This window comes from Chenopodium album, chromosome 25 (assembly GCF_948465745.1).
Source record: "Chenopodium album chromosome 25, dcCheAlbu1.1, whole genome shotgun sequence".
NCBI classification, from domain to species: Eukaryota; Viridiplantae; Streptophyta; class Magnoliopsida; order Caryophyllales; family Amaranthaceae; genus Chenopodium; species Chenopodium album.
Window position 1 is genome coordinate 18485122 of NC_137858.1, and position 23181 is coordinate 18508302.

The following is a 23181-nucleotide window of genomic DNA, read 5'->3' on the forward strand; positions in this document are numbered from 1 at the left end:
ACCCCCAGAGGGTTATGTCCATATGTAGAACACATATGGGTTCAGAAAAGTGAGAAAAGAACTCAATCAATAAGTAAAATCGAGCCAACAGTACTAGAAATGGTTAAAACAAGAAGGCAGATCCCTGGCTCGGTATTGGAAGAACTTGGCGCCAGACTACAGGGACTATCGCCGCAAAAGAACCCCTGTCGCCAAGCGACAGAACTGTCGCCAGGCGACAGAAGCTCTTTACAAGCGACAAGCCCTGTTTTCTAGACGCTAGTTCCTACATGCCTTGGCAAGTATCTGTGTTCTTAGGATTTTCCAGATTTCGCAGCGTTATTTCGATTCTAGTCGTGAAAGATATTTCTCAAATTTCCTACGTGTAAAAATCCTATGTTTTGACTCATTGGTCTCCCCCAATGAGAACCTTTTAATGCATATGACAATAATGTTAATCAAATTACGCACATGAAATACTTTGAATTTTTCGAGTCTCATCCGCTCATTCTAAATAATTGCCACAATAAATTTCAGGAATATAAATAGAAATCCTCCCCAGTGGAGTCGCCAAAACTGTAGGGAATATTTCAAGCATTATGACCCCAAACTTGAACCCCACTGTGATCATACACTAAAGCACGGTGGCGTTCCAAAGGGAAAGAAAAGAGAGCAAAAGAGTCGCCAACAAGTTTTAGGAACTTGTAAACCCAAAAGACAATCCAAAAGGACCATCAACTCCATAAGGTCTTGAACCAAATAGGGTTCGGGGATGAGGGTACGAATCCAATCTACAAAAGAAAGGACTCGCCCTATAAAATAGGCCTCTACTTTGTTCTGCTCGTATTCATGTGCACTTTTCGAATAACATACAAACATTATATTAAACCTAACCTGTTTAATCTATGTTGGTTAAATATTAATGCACAAATAAAACTATTATTGGCGATCACTTGAATTAAAATCACATTAGCCTAAACCAAATTAATAATTATCTTATTAAGCGTGATCTCAAGTACAAATTCCCTTTAACATGCATAAAAGGTGTGATCAAGCAATAAAATAAAATATATCAAGCAACATAATAATAAGCATAATGTAGTCATAATCATGATAAGGCATAATAAAGCTTAAATATAATAGCAAGATCCTAGGCATGATACTAACAAGATTAATAACAAATCCTAGCATGTCACTAAGCAATAAAGACCAAAGCTTTAAACCTCTGGAGAATTGATGGCTGTGGAACAGAAACCGGACGAATCCTTGAGGGATTATATCAGGCGATTTAACAATGAGGCAAACACCATTCCGAAATTGCAATAGGAAATAGCTGTGATGGCTTTAATGAATGGATTGATTGATTCAGATTTTAAGAGATATCTTACAAGGAAGAACCTGCCGACATTGGCAGCGGCATTCAGCAAAGCTCATGATTATATAAAGAGTGAAGAATTAATGAAGACGAGTAGCAGACATGTCACTGCCGGAAGGGGGCAAAGTCAGTATGAAGGGACCTCGTCTGGAGGAAGCAGGCCGAGAGCTCCTGCCCTAGGAAGGGGAGGAGGAAGTCGGCAAGATACCAGACCGACGAGGCTGCCAATGAGATACAGCACCTACACCCCCATGAATACACCAAGGGCTGCAATCTACTCAGTGAATCCAGATAAGGTGAATGCGGTTCTTCAAATGAAACAACCAAAAACCATTCGAGATATACAGAGGTTAACAGGTAGGATGGCAGGGTTAACCAGATTTATCAGCAAATCGGCTGATAAGGCACTTCCGTTTTTTATGGTACTAAGAAAGAATAAGGCATTTGAGTGGGGAAAAGAACAAAGTGATGCCTTAGAAGTAGTGAGGAATCATCTTAGATCTCTTCCCACAATTGTCAGGCCTGAGAAGGGAGAAGTGTTGCAGTTATACATCTCGGCGTCGCCAAAAACAGTGTCAGCCGTTTTGTTAGTGGAAAGGAGGAAACAACAACAGCCGATTTACTTTGTCAGTCATGTTTTGAATGCGGCAGAGCGCAGATACCCAGTGATAGAAAAAATGGCGTTGGCAGTAATAGTGGCAGCCAGGAAGTTGAGACCTTACTTTGATGCACATCCGATAGAGGTGCTCACCAATCATCCTTTAGAAAAATCATTGCGCAAAATGGATACATCTGGTAGATTACTGGCATGGGCAGTTGAGTTGTCGGAGTATGAAATCAGTTACAAGCCCAGGACATCAATTAAGGCTCAAGCGTTGTCAGATTTTATTGTTGAAACCACATATACAGACGAAGAAGAGGAGTTGGGAACATGGCAGGTATCGGTTGATGGATCAGCCACAGCAACGGGGGCAGGGGCTGGAATTGTGATAACGGCCCCAGATGGGAAAATGTTTGAGTACGCCATGAAATTCAAGTTTAAGGCGACAAATAACGAGGCCGAGTATGAAGCTGCGGTAGCCGGAATGCAGTTGTCAATAGCAGCAGAGGCAAAACGGCTTGTTTTGACAACTGATTCTCAGCTAGTATCAAGTCAATTTAGTAGGGAGTACGAGACTCGAGAACCAGCAATGGTGAAGTATTTGGAGAAAATGAAGCAGTTAGCAGCCCAGTTACAGTACTTTGAGATCAAATTAGTTCCGAGATTGAAAAATGCTCAAGCAGATGCACTGGCAAGACTGGCAAGTTCAAGCTTCAATGATTTGGAAAGGACAGTTATGGTTGAGATTTTAAAGCAGAGAAGTATAGATGAGGTGATAGATGAGGTGTCGGCAAGTGTTTGCTGTGTTGAAGTGGGGAATCAATGGTATGATAAAATACTGGCATACATCATTCATGGTGTAGGGCCAACAGATAAAGGGGAGTTGAGAAGGTTGCGGAAGGATAGTGTGTGGTTCGTTATGTACCAAGGCCAGTTATACAAAAGGGGGTTTTCACTGCCGTTGCAAAGGTGCATAACGGATTTCGAATCAGCAAGGTTAATAGAAGAATTGCACGAGGGAAGCTGTGGTAACCATCTCGGAGCAAGAGCCTTGTCCAGAGAAGCAATGAGAAGAGGATACTACTGGCCGACAATGATTGCAGATGCGACGGCTTATGTTAAAAAATGCGAAAAGTGTCAAAAGTTTGCTCCAGTTATCAACTTGCCTCCAAACGATTTAACCCCGATATTAAATCCAATTCCCTTTGCCCAATGGGGAATGGATATAGTAGGGCCGTTTCCATCGGCCACGGGTGGAAGAAAATTTTTGATAGTAGGAATTGATTACTTCACAAAATGGATTGAAGCCGAACCAGTGACGAAGATAACGGCATCGGAAGTGAAAAAGTTTATATGGAAAAGCATCTTCACAAGGTTTGGGTTGCCGATGGCGATGGTTTTTGACCATGGAACTCAATTTGACTGTAAGCCAGTCAAGGATCTTTTAATGATGTATAAGGTGAAATTTGCTTATGCAGCAGTATGCCATCCACAGTCTAACGGCCAAGCAGAAGCAGCAAATAAGCAAATCATAACGGCAATTAAGAAGAAGATCGAAGATGCAAAGGGTTTATGGGCAGATTTGATACCGGAAATATTATGGGCAAACAGGACAACAGTAAGAGAAGCCACGGATGAATCACCTTATACTCTAGTTTTTGGAACAGAGGCAGTCATACCAGCAGAAGTCGGGTTGCCGACATTCCGGATTCAACATTACTGTGAAGACCAAAATGATTTACTCCTGCGACAACAGTTGGATTTCTTGCCAGAATTGAGAGAGAAAGCAGCAGTTAAGTCAGCTGCCTTTAAAGAAAGAATGTCACGAGCATACAACAGAAGAGTATTCCATAGACCGTTAAGTATAGGAGATCTTGTATTACGAATAACAGCAGCAACCGGCAAGGGAAATGAAGACGGGAAGCTGACTGCAAATTGGGAGGGGCCTTATCGGGTTAGAGATATCGTCATCCAAGGATCGTTTTACCTAGAAACTATGGATGGAACACCTCTAAAAAATGTATGGAATTCAGCTGTATTGAAGAAATATTATGTGTAATGAATATTTTTTATGTGAAGCTGATATCGAGAAAGATGTGAGTGATGAATAAAGAGGTATTCAGACAATATGCATTGAGATAGGCATCCTCCATTTAACAGAACATCGTTAAGTAGGACGGACAGCTCAAAACCGCTTCCATGAAGTTAGCAGTTATACAACCTGATCAGTTGTATACGTTAACTCATGAGGTTGCTGGTTCAAAATACAATACCGGCCAAATCAATTCGAGTATACGCCGACATGAGGCGTAGCTCAGAAAGTGATCGCCGAGAGGGTACCTAACTAGCTAAAACAACAAAGCAGTAGGTGACCAATGTTATAATCTGAATCATCAACAACCGGTCGCGGCACAGTGTGCATAGTTCTAACACGAACTATGTACACTGGGGGGAGCAACGAGTGATATGGTGTTCATAATATATTACTGATTCGTGATACCCATAGTATGCTGATGAGTTTTTAAATATGCTGGTAGTTTTAAATGTAATCTCTTAAGCCAGGTTTTTAGATCTGGTATCTTCAAAAGCTGGCGTCTTTAAAGAGGTTACCAACTGGAAGTTTTTGGATTTCAGACAAAGTATCAGGTAAACATTTGTTTTTTGCAATTTTTTATATGCTGAAAATTAGCAAGGCAACATGACTATCATAACGTTGTTTAAAAACAGGCAAATTAGAGAGTAATAAGTAAGAACGATGCAATTAAGTTAAGAAATACAAAAATATGTGCAGTAAGCAAACAACGAACGAAAATTAAAATAAGTTTATACAAGTGAAGTTGACAATCGACAGGCATCACCACAAAAAAGGGGTATATGCCGATAGAACAGCATTGTCAAAATAAGTGTTTTAACACAAACAAAATACAAATAAAAGTCAGTTATAGCTGATAAGGCCCGATAATACAAGACCCACAAGAAGATGTCGGTGATGACTACCCGCCCCTTCAAGCTTGTGTATTCTCAGGGACTGGGGAGTCCAAAATACTGAGATCTTTGGGGCCGTCATCAGCACTTGGCGCCAGATTGTACAAGTCCTCTTCAGAGAACTGCTGCGCCTTGAAGCCGAAAGGGATCTTGTAGGCTTCTTCGTTGAAAGCCTTCTCAACCTTGACCCAATCATCTTTTTTCCAACCGGCAGCGTGGGCAACACATCTCTGAGCAGCAGTCCAACCTCCATCGAAACGGTCCTGGAGTTTGGAGCAGAACTCATCTGAAGTTAGATAGCGGCCCACAGCTCTCTGGCGAATCCCAGGCTTATCGGCTTCCATCTGCGCAACCTTATCTTCAAGGTCTTTTATTTTAGTCTTGGCATCGCTGAGATCTTTTTCGACCGAAGGAAGGCGCTCAATAGCTTTATCTTTTTCAACAATCTGAGCCTTCAGACCCTACAGTTCCAACTCCAAGCCAGCAACCTTCCCAGCCTTAACCCTCAATTCCGACATCTCCTTGTCGTCTTTTTCTTTTATCTTCCTTAGGTCATCCAAGGCCTTTTGAGCGTTCTTGGCAATTTCTTCCATAGCACTTTGACTGGAAGAAGCTTGGTGGTGTTGTTCCTGATAATAACGGTACATCTCCACAAGCTCTGTACCAGACATAACAGCCTAAGAACAGGAAAGAATTTCCGAATGAGAATTAACAGAAACCATAAAATAAATTATAGAAATATGAAAAACACATAGCGTAATACAAGAAATGGGTTAAGGAAAAATAGCGAAGTAAGCATACCTTCATCAGGTTGTGCATGTGCGCAGCAGCGAGAGGGCCGATTGGACCAGCAGGTCTGTCCATTGGCAGTGTAAGGTTACTAAGAAGCCTATAACCAAGGGTCCCACCCTGCATTGGATCGTCGATAATCATTGACTCATTCCGACCGACATCTATTTCGGGTTGCCAACGGTCCCCAGAATGATCGGTAGGAACAGCGAAGCCTTTCAGGACTTCATCCGGAAACCGGCCGGAAACTCTTTCTATCCACTGGTTGGACCGATATGTTAAATCTGGAATACTTGAGTCAGACCCAGCAGTGGTGGGAGCAACAACGGTAGTGGTTGGTTGTGGTTGACGAGGAGACTCAGCGGTAGTGAGGTCCTCGATTTCGATCCCTTGAATAACCTTCTTAACGATGGCTTCAGGGCTTTTGGTTGCTTTAGGGAGAGAGGCTTTTCGGTCTCCATTTTGTCTTTTTTCTTCTCAGCCCGCCCTTCAGCTTGTCTAGGGCTCGAAATCGCCATGCCACCACCGCGCCGATTGGCAAGGGATGTCAGCTTTCTCTTCTTGGCGTTGTCGTCAGCCATTAGTTCAGCTCTTCTCTTAGCGCTTACAGCTGGAGCACGATCGCAAATTGAGGCTAAGGTGTCGTAAGAAGCGGTTGCTTTAGGACAACGCCTGAGAACTCTTTTCCCGTCAGCTGACAAGCCTAGCAACTTGTTGTCCAACTTGTCAATACCTAAAAAAAAAAAAAACAACAACAAAAGGGTAAGGAAGGCAACAGTAAGTTGCAAGTAAACTATGCTGCTTTTATTGAGAAGATAAGAAAATGAATGACTGGTAAATAAAAATAATAAAACTTGGAAAGATAAGTTATACCATGCTGGCCAGTCCAACAAAGACCGACACAAGATAACGGCGCGTTGCCCAGAATGTAACTCACATTCGGCACCCACACCGCAGGAATTAGACGGACCTTGCCGTCGCCTTCATCATGTTCAGAGATGTCAAAGTGATTGACAACCCTTTCTTCATGCTTCCCGAGATCTCTCTCGGGGATTGAATCAAAATGGGGATGAGGCTTGAAAAAAGTTCTCCTCAAAGGAAAATCCTCTGGGACTGACATAAAGAAAAACCTATCCTTCCAACCTTTGCAGCTGGATAGTTTAGGATGAACGGTATATTTATGGGGTTGGATGTATAACGACCACCACCCATCTGATTGACCATCCCTCTTTAGGGTAATTATGCTGTTAATTGGTAAATTTTTTCAAAAAGCAACGGCAGGATTTGTGACACATGTAAAATCTTCCCGCTCAAAAAAAAAAAAAAAAAAAAAAGGGAAAAACGGTTGCACTACCATAACGTACACATTAAAATCAGTTGACCTTGTAAGCTATCGGCATACAAGGTCACTTGGGGAGGAAAACCGAGTTTTTTCGCTCCCAGATATTTTATAATGAGTTGACCTTGTCAGCTATCGGCATACAAGGTCACTTGGGGAGGAAAACGGAGTTTTTTCGCTCCCAGGAATTTTATAATGAGTGACCTTGTAAGCTATCGGCATACAAGGTCACTTGGGGAGGAAAACGGAGTTTTTTCGCTCCCAGGAATTTTATAATGAATGACCTTGTAAGCTATCGGCATACAAGGTCACTTGGGGAGGGAGACGGAGTTTATACAAATAATGCAATACACGGCGTTACGGCACAAAAATTGTCCTCTTACATAAGTAATAATAAATAGTACTAAATATAGCAGGCAAATATAAAACTTCTCAGCAAAAGAATATAGGGCTTAAAAATATATATATACAAGCTAATTTGTCTGGATACAAATCAAGCAAGTAAAATGAATTGTGACAACGCCAAGATCGCAAGATCAGTAATAAAAATTTGTTAGTAAGCAGTACTTGACAGAGTACAAGAAACGTTGCTACAATAAAATTTACAGCATAAGGAAAAGTCTGGAGAATGAGATGTGGAACCCAAAGTTTGTTTCGTTAGGATCAGCTTGTTACCAATAAACTGAGCACGATGATGAATGATCATACGTCCTCACTTGGGGGGCTAATTGTATGGGATGATATCTGGGCATGACCGATATCTTGTGAAAACACGACCAGGTTTTAATAATTATAAGAAGATGCTGATATGTTGCAGAAAGAAGACATGTCGGCCTGCCAAAATTCAACACGTGGCAACAGAAGCTCAACACTTGGCACAAAAGGCTCTGCATGGATGAGAGCCACCTGTCAAGGTAAGCTATTATAAATAGTAGGTAAGACCTCATTAATAGGGGCATAAAAATTACTCTCTCACTCTCTCTTTCTCTACTTTCTCTCTCTTACTTATCTTCTCTTCTAAAACACTTTCTGACTTTATCATCGGAGTGGTTATCCCCGGATCACCCCGGGGTTAGCTAACTTCTTCTCATTGTGTAGGTTCTCAGCTTGCCGATAGAAGTATCAGGATCTCAAGTCCGAATTCTTGGGGAAGTCTGGATCAGACAGAAACAATTGGAATTAATTTGAACCCTAATTTCGCTTTGAGTAGTGACGCTTAGCGTAGTCGCGACGAAGGAAGGCGAGTTTTGGCTTTCTTCCTTGTGATGCGAGGTTTAAGCGGCGGTGGTGGAGGAATGGCGAAGGATGGTGGCGATTTGGTGGTTGGAGTAGTGACGCTGCCATTTTTGGTTGCTGTTGGTGGGGGAGAGTTGAGATGAAGCAATTAACCATGAAAGGTGTGAATGAAATTGATATTTAGCCTTGAAGAAGACAAGATGTCAGATGGGGCAAATGGGAAGGGCGTTGGATAGGGGTTTACCGGCGGTTGTGGGGGGCTGCGCCGCTGTCCGGAGGTGGAGGCTGGGCGTTGGTGGCGCCAGCAAGGGTGGGGGTGGCACCGGTTAGGGAGGGGAAGGGTGGCTGTATTTTTTAAAATTATATCATCACTAAAATAATATAAATGAATTCTTTCAAAAAAAAAAAAAAAAATAATATAAATTAATTGTTAAAAATACAAAAACTAACCATGGTTAAAGATTTTAATTAAAATTGTAATTATCTTTGGTAGACAATAGTACAAGTTTACCAATGATAATAAGTTTTTTAACTGTTTACCACTGAGAAAATCAAATACTTCGGTGTTATCAAAGAGAATTTCCCAAAAAAAAAACAGAGGGAGTATTACAATTAGAAATGGGGAGTGGGTAATTATAGTTGGATAAAAATAAAATATAGTTGAAGGTCCCAAGACATGAGAATGCGCGAGGTCAACAGTATCCTCCGTATAAAAAAATAGAGTAGCAGCAGCAACCTACGACCCTACTCCTCCCCCGCTTAAAGACAATTACCAGACAATTATTTGTACCTCCACGTGGCACCTTCTCCTCTACTCTGCTACCATCTTCATTTTCATACTAACACCCCTTTCTCTCTCCTTTCACAACCCTTGATCTTCAAATCAACGGTTAAACACCACTCTTCCACATTCTCACTACCATGCACCCTACCACGCCCAATCCCTCTCTCTAAAGTGCACCTCAATAAAGCAAACATAGAGAGAAGCAGACATTGAGAGTAATAAGAGGAGAGAGAAAGTTGAACAAGAGAGAGAATCTTGCACACATCCAACCAAGCTTAAGCAGCAGCAGCGCAAACCTCGTGGTGCTGCTTCCTCTCTCTACTTTCTCTCTCTAAAATAAAACTCAAAATTAGCGAGAGAAAGTGAGAGAGATGGCGACGGAGGGTGGTGGTGGTGGCAGCGGCGGAGTGGGCGGAGCAGCGGCGGCGGCGGCGAGGAGGAAACCGTCGTGGAGAGAAAGAGAGAATAATCGGAGGAGAGAGAGAAGGAGAAGAGCAATTGCTGCTAAAATATTTTCAGGGTTAAGAGCTCAAGGTAATTACAATCTTCCTAAACATTGTGATAATAATGAAGTTCTCAAAGCTCTTTGTGCTGAGGCTGGTTGGATTGTCGAACCCGATGGCACCACTTATCGCAAGGTAATTAATAATTTTAGTCCCTCTTTTTATCAGATCTGCTTGTTTTTCGTGTTTTCGGGCACGGAATGATGTATACGGGATTTGATCTCATTGAAATTTGTGTCTCAGGGAATGAAGCCGCCGCCGCCGGAGATAGTGGCGAGTTTTAACAATTTTAGTGCTTGTTCATCGCAAATACCGAGTCCGTTATCATCAGCATTTCAGAGTCCAATTCATTCGTATCAACCAAGTCCTTCATCCTCTGCTCCTCAAAGTCCGAGTCGAAATGAGATCAATGCACAATCTCATCCGTTTTCGTTCCTTTGTAATTCGATTCCGTCGAGTCTGCCGCCTCTTCGGATATCGAATAGTGCTCCTGTTACACCGTTGTTGTCATCACCGACGTCGAAAACTGCTCCGAAACAGCCGGTTTTTAACTTCGAGGCGATTGCTAAGGAGTCTATGGCGTCTTTTAATTACCCCTTGTTTGCAGCTTCTGCTCCGTCGAGTCCTAATAGGCGGCGAAACTTTACCCCGCCAACGATACCGGAATGTGATGAATCTGACTGCTCTACGATTGATTCGGGTCAATGGATTAGCTTCCAGAGGTTTTCGAGACCTCCAATTCCAACATCACCCACATTTAATTTGGTTCGGCCAATGGTTCAGAAAATGTCATTGAATGATGCAATGGAGGATAGAGCAAGAGCTCCTGAACCCGAAAGTATGCAGGTTACCCCTTGGGAGGGGGAGAGGATTCATGATGTTGGAATGGATGATCTTGAACTCACTCTTGGAAGTGGTACTTCTAGAAACTGAAACGAAAGTCGCTCGAATTCGATCAAGTACAATCAAACAATGTTCCAAGCACCCTATTGGAAGTGTCTGAAATGAAACGAAAGTCGGTCGAATTCGGATTGGATTGTCATTGCAAAATGCCCTCTGGTTTAATTTGCTACAAGAAGTTTGCTTTAGATAATGATGGATGTTAAATTTTTAGTTTAAGAGTTAATGCCCATAAGGGTGTTAATTTTCATGGATACTTTAGGTCCATATTTTTTTTCTTTTTTATTTATTTTTTTCTGCCTGATTTGTTTACTGTGAAACTAGAATATATTGAGTTGCTTGGGGTTTTAACACAAGCATTACATGTAGATAAGATGGTTTAGTTTTCTTTCGATTTCGAGGAGGATTACCTCGAGTTGTAGACTCATGCCTAGGTTGATTCTTCTTGAGTATTTATGAGGCATTCGTGAAGTGGATTACCTCTTGTTATTGTAGACTCAATGTTTCAAGATAAGAAATCTATGTTATGGCATTTGATTAGAATCAAACTCTTTCTTTTTAATTTCAATGCTTCAGAAGGACGTCATTTTTTATGCCTGTTTTTGCACAATTGAATTCACTTATCATTTATGCTAATTTTATTTTCAAAGATCATATTTCATGTTGAATCATATGTGATATTTTACAGTACATGATAGAGTTCACTAGTGCTATGGTCAAGTAGCACCCATTATTTTGATATGTAGTTAACAGCATTTTTTACAGAACATTAATTGTACCATCTTTGCTTTTCTGATTGCGTCCAACTCGACAACCATGGCGACGAGGCTTTTCAGGATCGGAGCTACTTGACTCCAAGAGGAGACTTTGTAGACATCTTCTTCTAATGGTTGGTGCATATGCCAGGTTTTCAGCTGGGGTGCTGATGAATTCAGCCTTGTGTGTATCGAGCTTTCCCTTCTCTTTACCTAGCTTTGTGTGTATCAGCTGGGGTTCTATTTGGTTACGAGTGAAAACCACGTGGACACCAGGGTTTCTTTCTGTCACAGAACTATTGAAGACGAGTGAGTTATTTATTCCTTGTGCATTGTTGTTGACGTATGACTTTGTTGCTAAATCCTCTTGGAGGTTTGTGTCTCCAGATTTCCTCTTTCTGGAGCTTCCTTCGCCTTCAGTGGTTTCAGATGCTCTGTCAGAATTGAGCTTGTATCCCCTATGAATGTGAATTGGCTTCTCTTTGTTTATAGACTCAGAGCTAAGGTGCATGGTTGCTCCAATGTTTTCCCCTGCTAAAGTGATAATGCTTAATGGCTTCTGATGCAGGAATTTTTCTTGCTGAGCACCTTGTTTGTGCACTAACTTTGGCAAGTTTTCCTTGATCTCTTTTTGAAAAGGAGGCTTATGTCCTGCATTTGCATGCTTATGAGGATACCTTGCAACTCTTTCATCACCTCGGGTTTCATTTTCAGTATCATGCCCTCTATTTTCAGTTATTTTGAAGACCTTTTTTATGTCAAAAACTTCTTTCTCTGAATGCAGTCCCTCCTCGTCTTGATCTGCAACTGGATGTTCTATAGTTCGTGCTTTTGGGCTTATAACTTTTCTGTCAATAACTGCTTCTTTCTTAGGATTGTCATGATTTTCCTTAAGTATCTGTTTAGGCTGTTTGTAGGATGTATTATATTCTTTTACTATTTGTGGTTTGGGTTCTTGTTTTGGGCTAGAAACTTCTGCAGATAGCTTGGTAGATGGTTGTATTGTAGGCTCTTTATTAGCTGGTTGGTTTCTGGGTTCGTTAGGTGAAGCTGCTGTGTCTAGCACTGGCTTGGGTTCTTCTAAAGGTGTTTGGGAAGTTTCTTGCTTTCTGAGGTCTTTTGGATTTTGAGTAATGTCAGTTGCGAGTGTTGAAGGTTTCTTTGTGGGGGATGAGTGCTTTTCTTGAGAAGGTGTTGGAGGTGACCCTGTTGTGGCTTTTGTCCTAATTGGCTTGTCACCTCCTCGTGATGGAGATGGTGACTGTGGCAGTGCCTTTGTCGCTTGTTGGAGTTTGGAACTTACCTGTGTTGGGGAAGCAGGCCGGGAGGTAACTTGAGTCGGAGGGACAGTCTGTGATGTTGATGCTGGTGGACCCTGTGGTGGTCGTGTCTCCCGGGGCTGTATTGCTGGTTTAGATGTGCCTTGAGATGGTCGTGAGGGTGATTTAGGTTCTTCTCTTGTTGGTGGTGCTGTTGGTGGTTGGGGCTGTGCTGGCGCCACTCCTGCTGGACGGAAAGGGGGTCGTTGTGCTGGTGGCTGAGATGGTGCTTGGGTCACTTGGCTGGGACGTGGAACAGGTGGTGCTTGCTGAGGTGCTGGTGGCTGAGATGGTGCTTGGGTCGCTTGGCTAGGACGTGGAGCAGCAGGTGCTTGCCGCGGTGCTGGTGGCTGAGATGGTGCTTGGGTCACTTGGCTGGGACGTGGAGCAGCAGGTGTTTGCCGTGGTGCTGGTGGCTGAGATGGTGCTTGAGTCACTTGGCTAGGACGTGGAGCAGCAGGTGCTGCTGACCAAGGGAGCCTGAAGCGGAATGGTTGCCTTTGCCCAGCCATGAATTAACAGAGAGATTAAATTGCCAACTAGAAGAAAAATCTTTTGAAATCTGAATTGTATGCTTAGTTACATATGGTGATGATGAGCATAACATCAGGGCTTTGTATTTATAAATTAGTATGATTATACTTTGGTAATCGTTTTGGATTTAATTATATTCACCTTTTTGATGCTTGGCTTCTTTGCTTCCTCAGATAGGAGAAAGTATGCTTTACCTGCAACCTTTAAGATTCCACCCTTGTGTTTGATCTAGCTCCTTATCTTTTCAAGTAAGCCTGCGATTGAGTGTCTTGGAAATCTTCATTCAGTTAATTCAATCTGGTTTCCTGTGTATCATATCAACATCTCTTGGTGATTCATTTCTTGCTTGCGTGTCCGGATATGCTTAATACTGAGAGGCATTCTCTTTCAGCAAGGAAGGTGTCGAATGTAATACCATATGCAAGTTAATTTGCACAAGGCACTCAAGTTTTTCCTTTAGAAGTAGCTTTAATTCTCTATATTGCTGTAATCTCTTCAAAGTTTTTGGTGATATTTATCTTACGAAAATGCAACCATGGTATCGGATGGTAAGGACTTGTCAAGAGACAGCTAAGCTATCAATTCTACAGCACTCACTTGGAAGAAATCCAGTTGAACTGAAGAAGGTCTTTGCCCGCCTCAGATGTGTCATTTCCACTCCTCCGGTGAATCACAAAGGACTGGAGAATACAACAGTATCAGATGTCCTGATGACCAAGGGAGGGGAGAGAGCTGGCTCTTGGCTCTGGTGCCGTGCTGATGAAACTGTCCAAGATGCAGTAACACAGGTATTTATCCTTTGTGATGATGCGATAGATTCTTACAAATGCATACTTTCATTTAAAGTATCCTGCAGCTGACAACAGTCTTGAATGCAGATGGCACAGAATGACATTGGCTCTTTGGTGGTTCTAAAGCCTGGAGATAAAGAGCTCATTTCAGGGATCATAACAGAAAGAGGTACTTCATAACTGAATCCCCCTGTTATATCACTATTCCGAATAACAAAGTTTATTCAAAATGTACTCGATATGAATGGTTAAATAAACACTGCTTCTCATGGATGTGGGGAGAAGACTATCTCAGGAAAGTCGCTGCAGAGGGAAGACCTGCCAAGTATACAAGGGTTGGAGACATCATGACCAGAACGGTAATACATTTTATTTCCTTATGCAACTTTCGTCGTATTTGTTGGGGCTATATTTCCAGCAATGAACTTTCACCCTGTTTCATTAGAGCTCCCAACTCTTTTAAGTAGTCCAAAGTTTTTTATTCTTGATTTTACTTTTGACAGGACAATTTAATAACAGTCACATCTGATGCAAACATTCTACATGCAATGCAGCTAATGACAGGTCAGTTGGTCTTGGGTACTGTAGAATGGTTCTGAGAATGTTTCCAATATATTATTTACATGTTGAAACATCGTTAATTTGATTTAAATAAATTTATTCCATAGAGAACCACATACGACATGTCCCTGTCATAGATGGGAAGATAGTTGGTATGATATCAATGGTGGATCTCGTTCGAGCAGTAGTAGAGCAGCAAGGCGGGGATGTGAAGCGGCTCAACGAATTCATCAAGGGAGAATACTTCTAGGATCGAATCAGAGGAAATGTTTCAGAATTTAAAAGCCTTACTTATGCCATCAGTTGCAGCTTTAAGCTAAGGATAATCGTTGTCCGAAAGCTTCCAATTGCATTTTTTCAGTTAATCGATTGCTTGCTACACCGCGATGTATGTAATAATATGGTTGCAAAATAATGTACTCTTCAAATGAGCACAAAAATAAAAGCTGTAAATCTGTAATAAAATCTGTATTTTGCATTGTTAATCGGATAATTGATCCTTTGTCTAAGATTCATGGCCCCTAGAAGTTGGCTTGTTATATATAACACTCACCAACAGACCGTGTTGATACACAGAACATGATCTATTGTGAGTTGTGACAAGCAAATAATTTATTTATTTATTTAATTTGACAACATGCAAATAATATTTAGCTGTCTAACATTATTGTCAATAATGATACATGTATTAACCTTTGTGGGGTTATTGAGGGCCTAAAAAATCTAAGTCTTAATTTTGTGGAAAATTCTATTCGCACTCTGAAAGTATTCTATTCATACATTATCCTACTTTATTTACAAAAATTCATTAATTTTTAATTTTTTATGTGCTTTATTAATAATAAGAGTTTATTTAAGAGTAATAACTAATAAGACAATAATGTAGGAGTGCAAATTGCTTTTGCCTTTATCTTTTCCTTTCCCTTTTTAATATTTGTCCCCTCCCTTTATGTTGTATACTTCTTTTGATAATTTGTTGATAATCTACTTTATCAGTTTTATTTATTTGCAACGTATCCAATTTCATGATATAAATGTATTAAATAATAATAAGTCTTGTGTAAGACGGGTGTTATTAATTTTATTGTAAAACGACTAGTTTAAGGTAACTTTAACTATTTGTATGGTAATTTTTAATTTGTTATTGGTGTGAATTTTATTTGAATGTGTAATTTCGTATAAATTCATGAGTATATATTATAAAATATGATCAATCTAATACATTATAAGTTTTTTTGCAGGATAAAATTTATTATTATAAAAAGGAAAATTTGTAAATTACCACCCAAAAAGGGGTCCTGTTTTGAAATTACCACCCATTAAAACTTTTATTTTAAATAACCACCCATTAAATTAAAAAACATTTCAGATTACCACCTTTTTTGGAATTCCGGTGGAAAATCCGGTTGAGGGCCCCACATAACGGCTAAAAACGGCAAATTTGACTCTTTTAAATGGTTCCCTCCTCGATTTTTTTTTATTTATAAATTATCCAACATCAATTCACAACTTTCGCCCCAACTTTCATCCAAACTTCCTCAAATTGCAGCTGGTACATGTCTGAAATTTTGGAATTAGGGTTCCTGGGGTAATAAAATTGGGGGTTTTCTTCAATTTTGGAATTAGGGTTCTTGGGGCTTTAAAATTGGGGTTTTTTTGCAATTAGGCTACATGTCTGAAATTGTAAAGGGTCCCAATTGCTCACCTCAAGCTCGCCATTGACATCACCATTTGACAGGAGTTTCACCTACGCGCTTTTGATCCCCAGAAAACACACCAAGATGGATACTTCAACAGCAAATGCAAGTACAAATAGAGTCCCAATTTGCAGAAAAAAAAATGTAAGGGTTCTGATTCAACCCTTAAGGGGTAGTTGCAAAGTTGATAGATAGTTAAAGGAAGAAAAAGGGGAAAAATTGATGGTTTTGGATGAATTAGTTGAAGAAATTGATGAGAGAAGATGTTTTTTTGAGTTTAATGTTTCAATCAGAAGGTTAGGTCGAGGGAAATGAAAAAAAAAAAAGAGGGAAGTTGATAAGGTGGGGCCCTCAACCGGATTTTCCACCGGAATTCCAAAAAAGGTGGTAATCTGAAATGTTTTTTAATTTAATGGGTGGTTATTTAAAATAAAAGTTTTAATGGGTGGTAATTTCAAAACAAGACCCCTTTATGGGTGGTAATTTACAACCTTTATAAAAAAATAATAACTTCTGTAGTAAAGGGTTACTTTAAATACTTTTATGATAATTTTAACCAGTTTTACAATATATTAAAGTACACTCGCCTTTTTGGAGAATTTGTGCTTAAATAAATTAAAATGTTGCATAGATTTTTAAATATTTGGATATTACCCTAATTATTGTATATCGAAGTTAAAGTGTGATAAAGGATGTTTCACTTCAAAAAAACACCTAACGATCAAACAATATTTATAATGCTCAACTATTAAAATACGAGTTTAGGAGTGAAAACTAACGCTAAAAGAGAACACTTTTTTTTTTTAAAACTAATCATGTAAAGCAAAGTTCAATCAAGAATTAAGAATATGGGAGACATAGGCCCCGTTCTTTAGAGCTGCTATGCTCTACTGAGTCCTGCTCTGCTCAGCTGAGTCTTGCTATGCTCTGCTCTACTTTGTTTCAATCTGCTCTGCTTTGCTTAAAAATATTGATTAATATTGAATTATTATATAATAATTGATATTTAATAATAGTAATAAATAATTAATATCAATAATTATAATAAAAATAAAAATAAAAATAATTAATATTTAATAATAATAATAATAATAATTGATTTTTTATAATAAAAATTAATAACTAAAGATAACAACTAATATAGAAAGATAATAATAATTAACAATAATAAATATTATAATAATAATAAGTAATTAATATTTAATAATAATTAATAATATTAATAAGAACAATAATAATAATAAATAATTAATATTTCATAACAATTATTATTATAATTATAATTAATATTTAATAATAGTATTTAATGGTTATAATAACAATAACAATGCGTTGATAATAATAATAACAAAAAAAAATCAAAAATAAAATAGTAGTAGTAGTAATAATAATAATAATAATAATAATAATAATAATAATAATAATAATAATAATAATAATAATAATAATAATAATGATAACAATAATAATAATAATGATAATAATAATAATAATAATAATAATAATAATAATAATAATAATAATGTGTTAATAATAACAATAACAATATAATAATAATGTGGAAAAAATGAAGTTTTCTAGCCTTTAGAGGACCCTCGGAGCAGGCTTGTGGGTGTCTTGCCTAATATTGCTCGACCTTCACATGGTGTTAAGTTACTTGGTGGTCCCGCTAGTTCTGATCCCGGTTTTGGAGGTGACCTAGTAATGTAGAGGGTGACCAAGACCATTGCTCTATGGATAAGTTTGCTAAGCTCGATGATCCCCAGTGTGAGTTGTTGTTGCTTAGGGCATGTACCGGAGTTTCTAAACTCTACTTTTCTTTGCGTACTTGTCCTCCTAGTACTTTTGAGGTGGCTCAACGCACTTTCGACAAGGCTCTTCGTTCTTCCTTGGAGCGTATCGTTACTGCTTCGAGGTTTGGGTTTGGCGATTAGCAATGGCGGCTTGCCACCTTACCATTTGCATTGGCGGACTTGGTGTCTGTTTCGCAGGTGATGTTCGTAATTACGCCTTTCTTGCCTCTCGGTTACAGTTTGCTGGGTTGCAGACAAAGCTTCTACGACATGCTGGCGTTGTTGGTCTTTGTCGAGCCTTCGCGGATGCGTTGCTTCTGTATAATGAAGTGGTTGAGTCTAACATTTTGAGTAATCCTAGTGAGGTCGCTGCCCCTAAACTCATGAAAAAAATTAGAAGATATCTATTTCACAAGGGTTACCACATCTGCATAATCCACCTTCTCTGTATCTCTTCGTCAATCAGCATTGTGGAAATTGCAGCAAGGAGTTCACACCTCTACTTGGCTACGGGTTGTCCCTATTTCTGGGTTGGGTCAGACGACGAACGCAAAGACATACCGATGTGTCCTATGCTACTGGATGGGTGTTCCATTATTCTCTGTCTCGACGCCGTGCTTTGCTTGTTTTCGGGTTTTTACTGGGGATATTTTCGGTGACCACGCGGTGTCGTGTGCTGGTATTGTGGGTATTAAACATCGGCATAATGTTGTTCGGGATACCCTTGTTGATATTTGCTACAGATATGGGGTTTCAGCTAGAAAAGAGGTAGACATAGGATTCTCTGGAGGGAATGACGGGCTCTCAGACCTGCCGATGTGTTTCTTTATTAATGGGATTGTGGTCGTGATGTATGTGTCGATTTCACAAGGTCTTCTCCTTTGACTTTGTTCCTGGACGGGTTATGGCTAATGCGGCTCATCGGAAGCGAGTCAAGTATGAAGCTCGTTGTCAGGCGAATGTATATGGTTTCATTCCCTTCTCCTTTTCTTCTCTTGGGGAATTAGAGAAGGAGGCTGTTGCGTTATTGAAGCGGGTTCAGAGGTTCTCAACGGCGCAAGACATTGGGGCTCGTGCGACAACTCATATCTTCACTAGGGTAGGCTTTGCCATAGCTAGAGGAGTGGGACCCCAGATTGTATCTCGGCTTCCCACTAATTTATTGTAGGTTGTATGACTTTTGTTTTTGAGATATAATAATAATAATAATAATAATAATAATAATAATAATAATAATAATAATAATAATATTAATAATAATAACAATAATAACAATAACAACAATAACAATAACAATAACAATAACAATAATAATAATAACAATAACAATAATAATAATAAGAATAACAATAATAATAATAGTAATAATAATAATAATAATATTAATAATAATAATAACAATAATGATAATAATAATAATAATAATAATAATAATAATAATAATAATAATAATGAAATATGCTCTGCTCTACTCTGCTGCAACCGGCTCTGCTATGCTTTGCTGTGCTGAGATCTGCTCTACTCGTTGACTCCTTCTGTGCTCTGCCCAAAAGCTCAAAAGAATAGGGCCATAGTGAACTAAGCTAACACGCTCATCGATTCAAAATTCTAACCCCTTAGCCTATCAATAGTGGTTGATGACTCCAAATATACAAACTCACACTATCGTTATATACTTATAATTTAAGAGGCACAAACAAGCACAAATCGATCGATGAGATCTACTAGGTTCACTATCGGCGATCCATAGCTTTACTCACCCACAACAAAGCATTTAATCATAGTAACTCCTAAATACTAATTCCTAACCATGTTTGCATCACAAATTAATCATCACCAAGCTCCCTAACAAGCACATTACTCACTAGGCATGGCTAAGAAAGCATTAATCAGCTAGTCAAAGCATTAAACAACTAATTAAACCTAAGAGATTAAGTAATCAAAAGCAATAAAGAAAGCATTAAATATTGAGATGTAGTGAGAAGTTCTCATCGATCTAATAAAGAGATCTCCAGAATGATTGTCACAAGTTAGTTTTTCAAGCTCCAATTCCACAATTGAAGATCTCATACTTTATCTCTCTAAAACTAATCCTAATCTAATCTTAATCTAGAGACAGAAGCTCTCCACCAAGCTAAAGATATGAAAACTAGAAGAAAATAAGCATAAGACCCTAAGAAAATCGGGCCAAGTACTATTTATACAATCCCTTAAAAATTAGAACAAAACCCACAAAAATCAAGCTTCTTCGCAATAGGGGCAGTGCACTCGCGCAGCAGGTCCCGTGAGCCTGCACACAAGCATGGCGCACCCGTGCCCCATGCCATGGTGTGTGCGACGTTGCTCGTGTGCACGCTGATGCTTGACAGGTTGATACGGGGTAGCGCACTGTAAGGAGGGTGTTCCCATCGTAGGGGATCCTTCTCCTTAGATGCCCATGGCCCTTTAAAGCCTAGGACTTTACACTTGTTAGGGTGTACTAGGATTTGAATTCCTGACTGTTTTGGGGACCTTGAATTAGAAATGATTCCATCATACACGCTTTTTTGTAAGGAACAAGTAGGAGTCGCCAATGAGTTTTAGAAAAACCCATAAACCTCGTTCATGCCTTTCTCCCAAGTAGTGTTCAAGGGATAACTAGCATGAATCATAAGTTTACCCATGCCCAAATTGGTCTATAAACCAGAAATGAGTTCGAGAGCGAGGGTACTAAGATAACGTTCCCTTTAGAGGGGAATCGCGATCCTAGCCCTAGTGCGGCCTCTACTAGCTCTTCCTTTGCACAATTTCATTACCAAACAATATATGCAACTAGGGGTGAACATGGTTTGCATTGGTTTGGTGCGGTTTGAGTTCAAACCTAACCAAACCGCAAAATACGGTTTGGTCAATTTTTCAAACCAAACAAACCATATTAGTATTGAAACCAAACCAAACCAAACCATAACAATACGGTTTGGTGCGGTTTATGAAGAGATTACACTTTTTTTCTAAAAATTGTCAAATAATACTTCATTAATTTATAATAAAGTTTAAATAATTAGCCCAAACCGATTAAATTGTACTACAAAGTTACAATAAAAAATAACAATCCACTAATCAAGTGCTAACACATTATAAAAATAATACATAACAAAAATTCATAGTACATTTGTCAAAAAATAAATATTCATATGAAGTATTACATTATTATAGTAATTAATAATAGAGTAGTATTGACTATATAGTTTTTATCTATTTTTCATGTATTTTCATTTATTTTTTTAATTTTTTTTAATATATAATAATTAATTTTTTTTAAAAAACTACATTAATATTAAATATGGTTTATTGGTTTATGGTTTGGTTTGGTTTATAATTTTTGCAAAACCAAACCAAACCATAAACCATATTTACAAAAAAAAAAAATCGAAACCAAGCCGTAATTTATAAACCGTAAACCAAACCAAACCACTAAAATACGGTTTGGTCTATTTTGATTACGGTCCGGACCAAACTGTGTACAGCCCTATATGCAACGTGATACCTAAAACTATGTTAGTTAATTTTATTTACACACATCAATTCACGTAGGAATTACATCGTAAGGTCGTTATTCTTATTTAATCAAATTTGTGAAAAGAACAAGAAAATAAACAATATTCGCCTTGACTTAAGTGATCAACCAACAATTATTTTATTCAATTCTATTCTTTATTTAACGAAAGATACTACGTGGAATTGATTAATTAATTATTTTAAAGATGATCAAACAACACTAATTGATTAATTAAGGTTCTTTTAAGCAAGAAAATAAATGTGATTTAACTAAGTGCTCGGGAATTTACCGCTTCTCTTTGATAGATCTCCGTTTAGAACACTTGTGGATTCCTTCTTGTTGGGGAACCTCCACCGTAGTAACAAAATATCGAAAGGGGTGAGTGTTTAAGACAAGAGAGTTAGGAAGCACAAGTTCACAAGTATTCTGCCAGGATTTTAGGTTACTTTCTGTGTGTTTAAGCCTCGGATTAGGGTCTTATTTTAGGGAATGATTAGGTTTAGGGTTAAGAGCATTCTGCCGCAGCAGGTGTCGCGCGTAACTGGATGAGTTGCGCGCGACTGTCACGCGCAAGTGAATAAGTCGCGCGCGGAGTGTGCGCGCAACTATTTGTCTTGCGTGCCGCTTTATGGTAAGATTCGAGTTTCCATTATTTTGATGTTCTGAATCTTTCGCGAGCGCATCTCCAGAAGTTGCGTGGAGTGCCGCGCGCAACTGAATAAGTTGCGCGCGACTGCCAAGCACGACTTTGTGAGATGCGCGCGACATTTTCCGCGGCAGCCTAAATTTTAAAATAGACGCTCCTAAATCCGTCATTATTGGGTTTTAAGCACGGGCTTAAGCCTAATTATGATGGGGTTTAGTTAATTGGACCTTGTATTGGCTTTGTTCTTTTATTCGGGCTAGTTTTTTGTGTTTTGTGGCTTAACCAGTGATCCATAAGTATTCTTCACTTTGATCCAACATGAAGATGGCTACACGCACTCGTGCATGTTGGTGTGTCCATGTTGCTCTTTATGAGGGAAGCAACTCCAAAATTGCATAAAATGGTGAGGGCACATTAAGGCTTTGTTAGCGCACTTCATGAAAGAGCCATGCACTCCCTTCTTCTATCCTCTCTTTAGGTATGTGCCTTCTCCTATGCTTCCAAGCGTATCCAAAGATGCCTTCCAACAAGCTCGAAAACTTGTCATGGAACCTACAAAAAGGCAAAGAAACTAACGAGAGAACATACATGGATAAAAAAGGAATGCATACAAATCATTAAGAAACCTACACAAACATACATTCTTCTCACCAAACAAACAAGCACACCATATAAGCATCAATAGGCTAATAGGCTATAAAAACGAGCACAAATAAACACAGAAGATAGCCAATGAGTGATACAAATGTCACTCATTAAAGTGCCTAAATTGAATCAATATTTATAATATTATATACCAACATGTAAAGGTGTGTAATTAGACAGGGCATGAAAGATCAAATTTTACATTCCAATTTTCCGCCAAGTGTCGCACCAAATAGGTAACCATTAATTATTAGTAGGTGTAGGCGTCGGTCGAAGTGCGCCTACGTAAAGCATGTTGTGAATATGCTTGGCACTCAGAGGAAGTGGGAATTGACACATACGATTAGGGACACGATTAGGGACATGGAAAGTAGGGAGCCGCCAACAAGTTTTTAAGGAACTTGTAAACCG

At 39.1% G+C, this 23181-nt stretch overlaps 4 protein-coding genes across 4 annotated transcripts; 3 read left to right on the forward strand and 1 right to left on the reverse strand.

Moving 5' to 3' along the window:
• The first annotated feature begins 1317 nt into the window (after positions 1–1317).
• Positions 1318–4014, forward strand: LOC145613834 (uncharacterized). Its single transcript, XM_081668878.1, has 3 exons — positions 1318–1650; positions 1702–3407; positions 3567–4014. Exons 1-3 carry the CDS (start codon positions 1318–1320, stop codon positions 4012–4014), a joined length of 2487 nt encoding a protein of 828 aa, XP_081525004.1.
• A 5288-nt stretch (positions 4015–9302) lies between these two features.
• Positions 9303–10980, forward strand: LOC145613299 (protein BRASSINAZOLE-RESISTANT 1-like). The gene is made up of 2 exons (XM_081668380.1): positions 9303–9726; positions 9835–10980. The coding sequence occupies exons 1-2, from the start codon at positions 9460–9462 to the stop codon at positions 10522–10524; spliced, it is 957 nt and encodes a 318-aa protein (XP_081524506.1). The 5' UTR covers positions 9303–9459; the 3' UTR covers positions 10525–10980.
• Positions 10981–11077: 97 nt separating this feature from the next.
• Positions 11078–13209, reverse strand: LOC145613298 (uncharacterized). The gene has a single exon (XM_081668379.1). The coding sequence runs from the start codon at positions 13075–13077 to the stop codon at positions 11251–11253; it is 1827 nt and encodes a 608-aa protein (XP_081524505.1). The 5' UTR covers positions 13078–13209; the 3' UTR covers positions 11078–11250.
• Positions 13210–13462: 253 nt separating this feature from the next.
• On the forward strand, positions 13463–15058 carry LOC145615295 (CBS domain-containing protein CBSX3, mitochondrial-like). Its single transcript, XM_081670359.1, has 5 exons — positions 13463–13887; positions 13978–14059; positions 14176–14249; positions 14394–14454; positions 14559–15058. The coding sequence occupies exons 1-5, from the start codon at positions 13627–13629 to the stop codon at positions 14699–14701; spliced, it is 621 nt and encodes a 206-aa protein (XP_081526485.1). The 5' UTR covers positions 13463–13626; the 3' UTR covers positions 14702–15058.
• The last annotated feature ends 8123 nt before the right edge of the window (positions 15059–23181 follow it).

Excerpts from the sequence above, each read along its gene's own strand:
- LOC145613834 (XM_081668878.1), top strand. The coding sequence starts at position 1,318 with ATGGCTTTAATGAATGGATTGATTGATTCAGATTTTAAGAGATATCTT. Across the intron at positions 1,651-1,701 it reads ACTCAGTGAATCCAGATAAG|AGGTTAACAGGTAGGATGGC; the intron begins GTGAATGCGGTT and ends CGAGATATACAG. Across the intron at positions 3,408-3,566 it reads GTCAAGGATCTTTTAATGAT|GACAACAGTAAGAGAAGCCA; the intron begins GTATAAGGTGAA and ends ATGGGCAAACAG.
- LOC145613299 (XM_081668380.1), top strand. The coding sequence starts at position 9,460 with ATGGCGACGGAGGGTGGTGGTGGTGGCAGCGGCGGAGTGGGCGGAGCA. Across the intron at positions 9,727-9,834 it reads ATGGCACCACTTATCGCAAG|GGAATGAAGCCGCCGCCGCC; the intron begins GTAATTAATAAT and ends TTTGTGTCTCAG.
- LOC145613298 (XM_081668379.1), bottom strand. The coding sequence starts at position 13,077 with ATGGCTGGGCAAAGGCAACCATTCCGCTTCAGGCTCCCTTGGTCAGCA.
- LOC145615295 (XM_081670359.1), top strand. The coding sequence starts at position 13,627 with ATGCAACCATGGTATCGGATGGTAAGGACTTGTCAAGAGACAGCTAAG. Across the intron at positions 14,060-14,175 it reads AGGGATCATAACAGAAAGAG|ACTATCTCAGGAAAGTCGCT; the intron begins GTACTTCATAAC and ends TGTGGGGAGAAG. Across the intron at positions 14,250-14,393 it reads GAGACATCATGACCAGAACG|GACAATTTAATAACAGTCAC; the intron begins GTAATACATTTT and ends TACTTTTGACAG.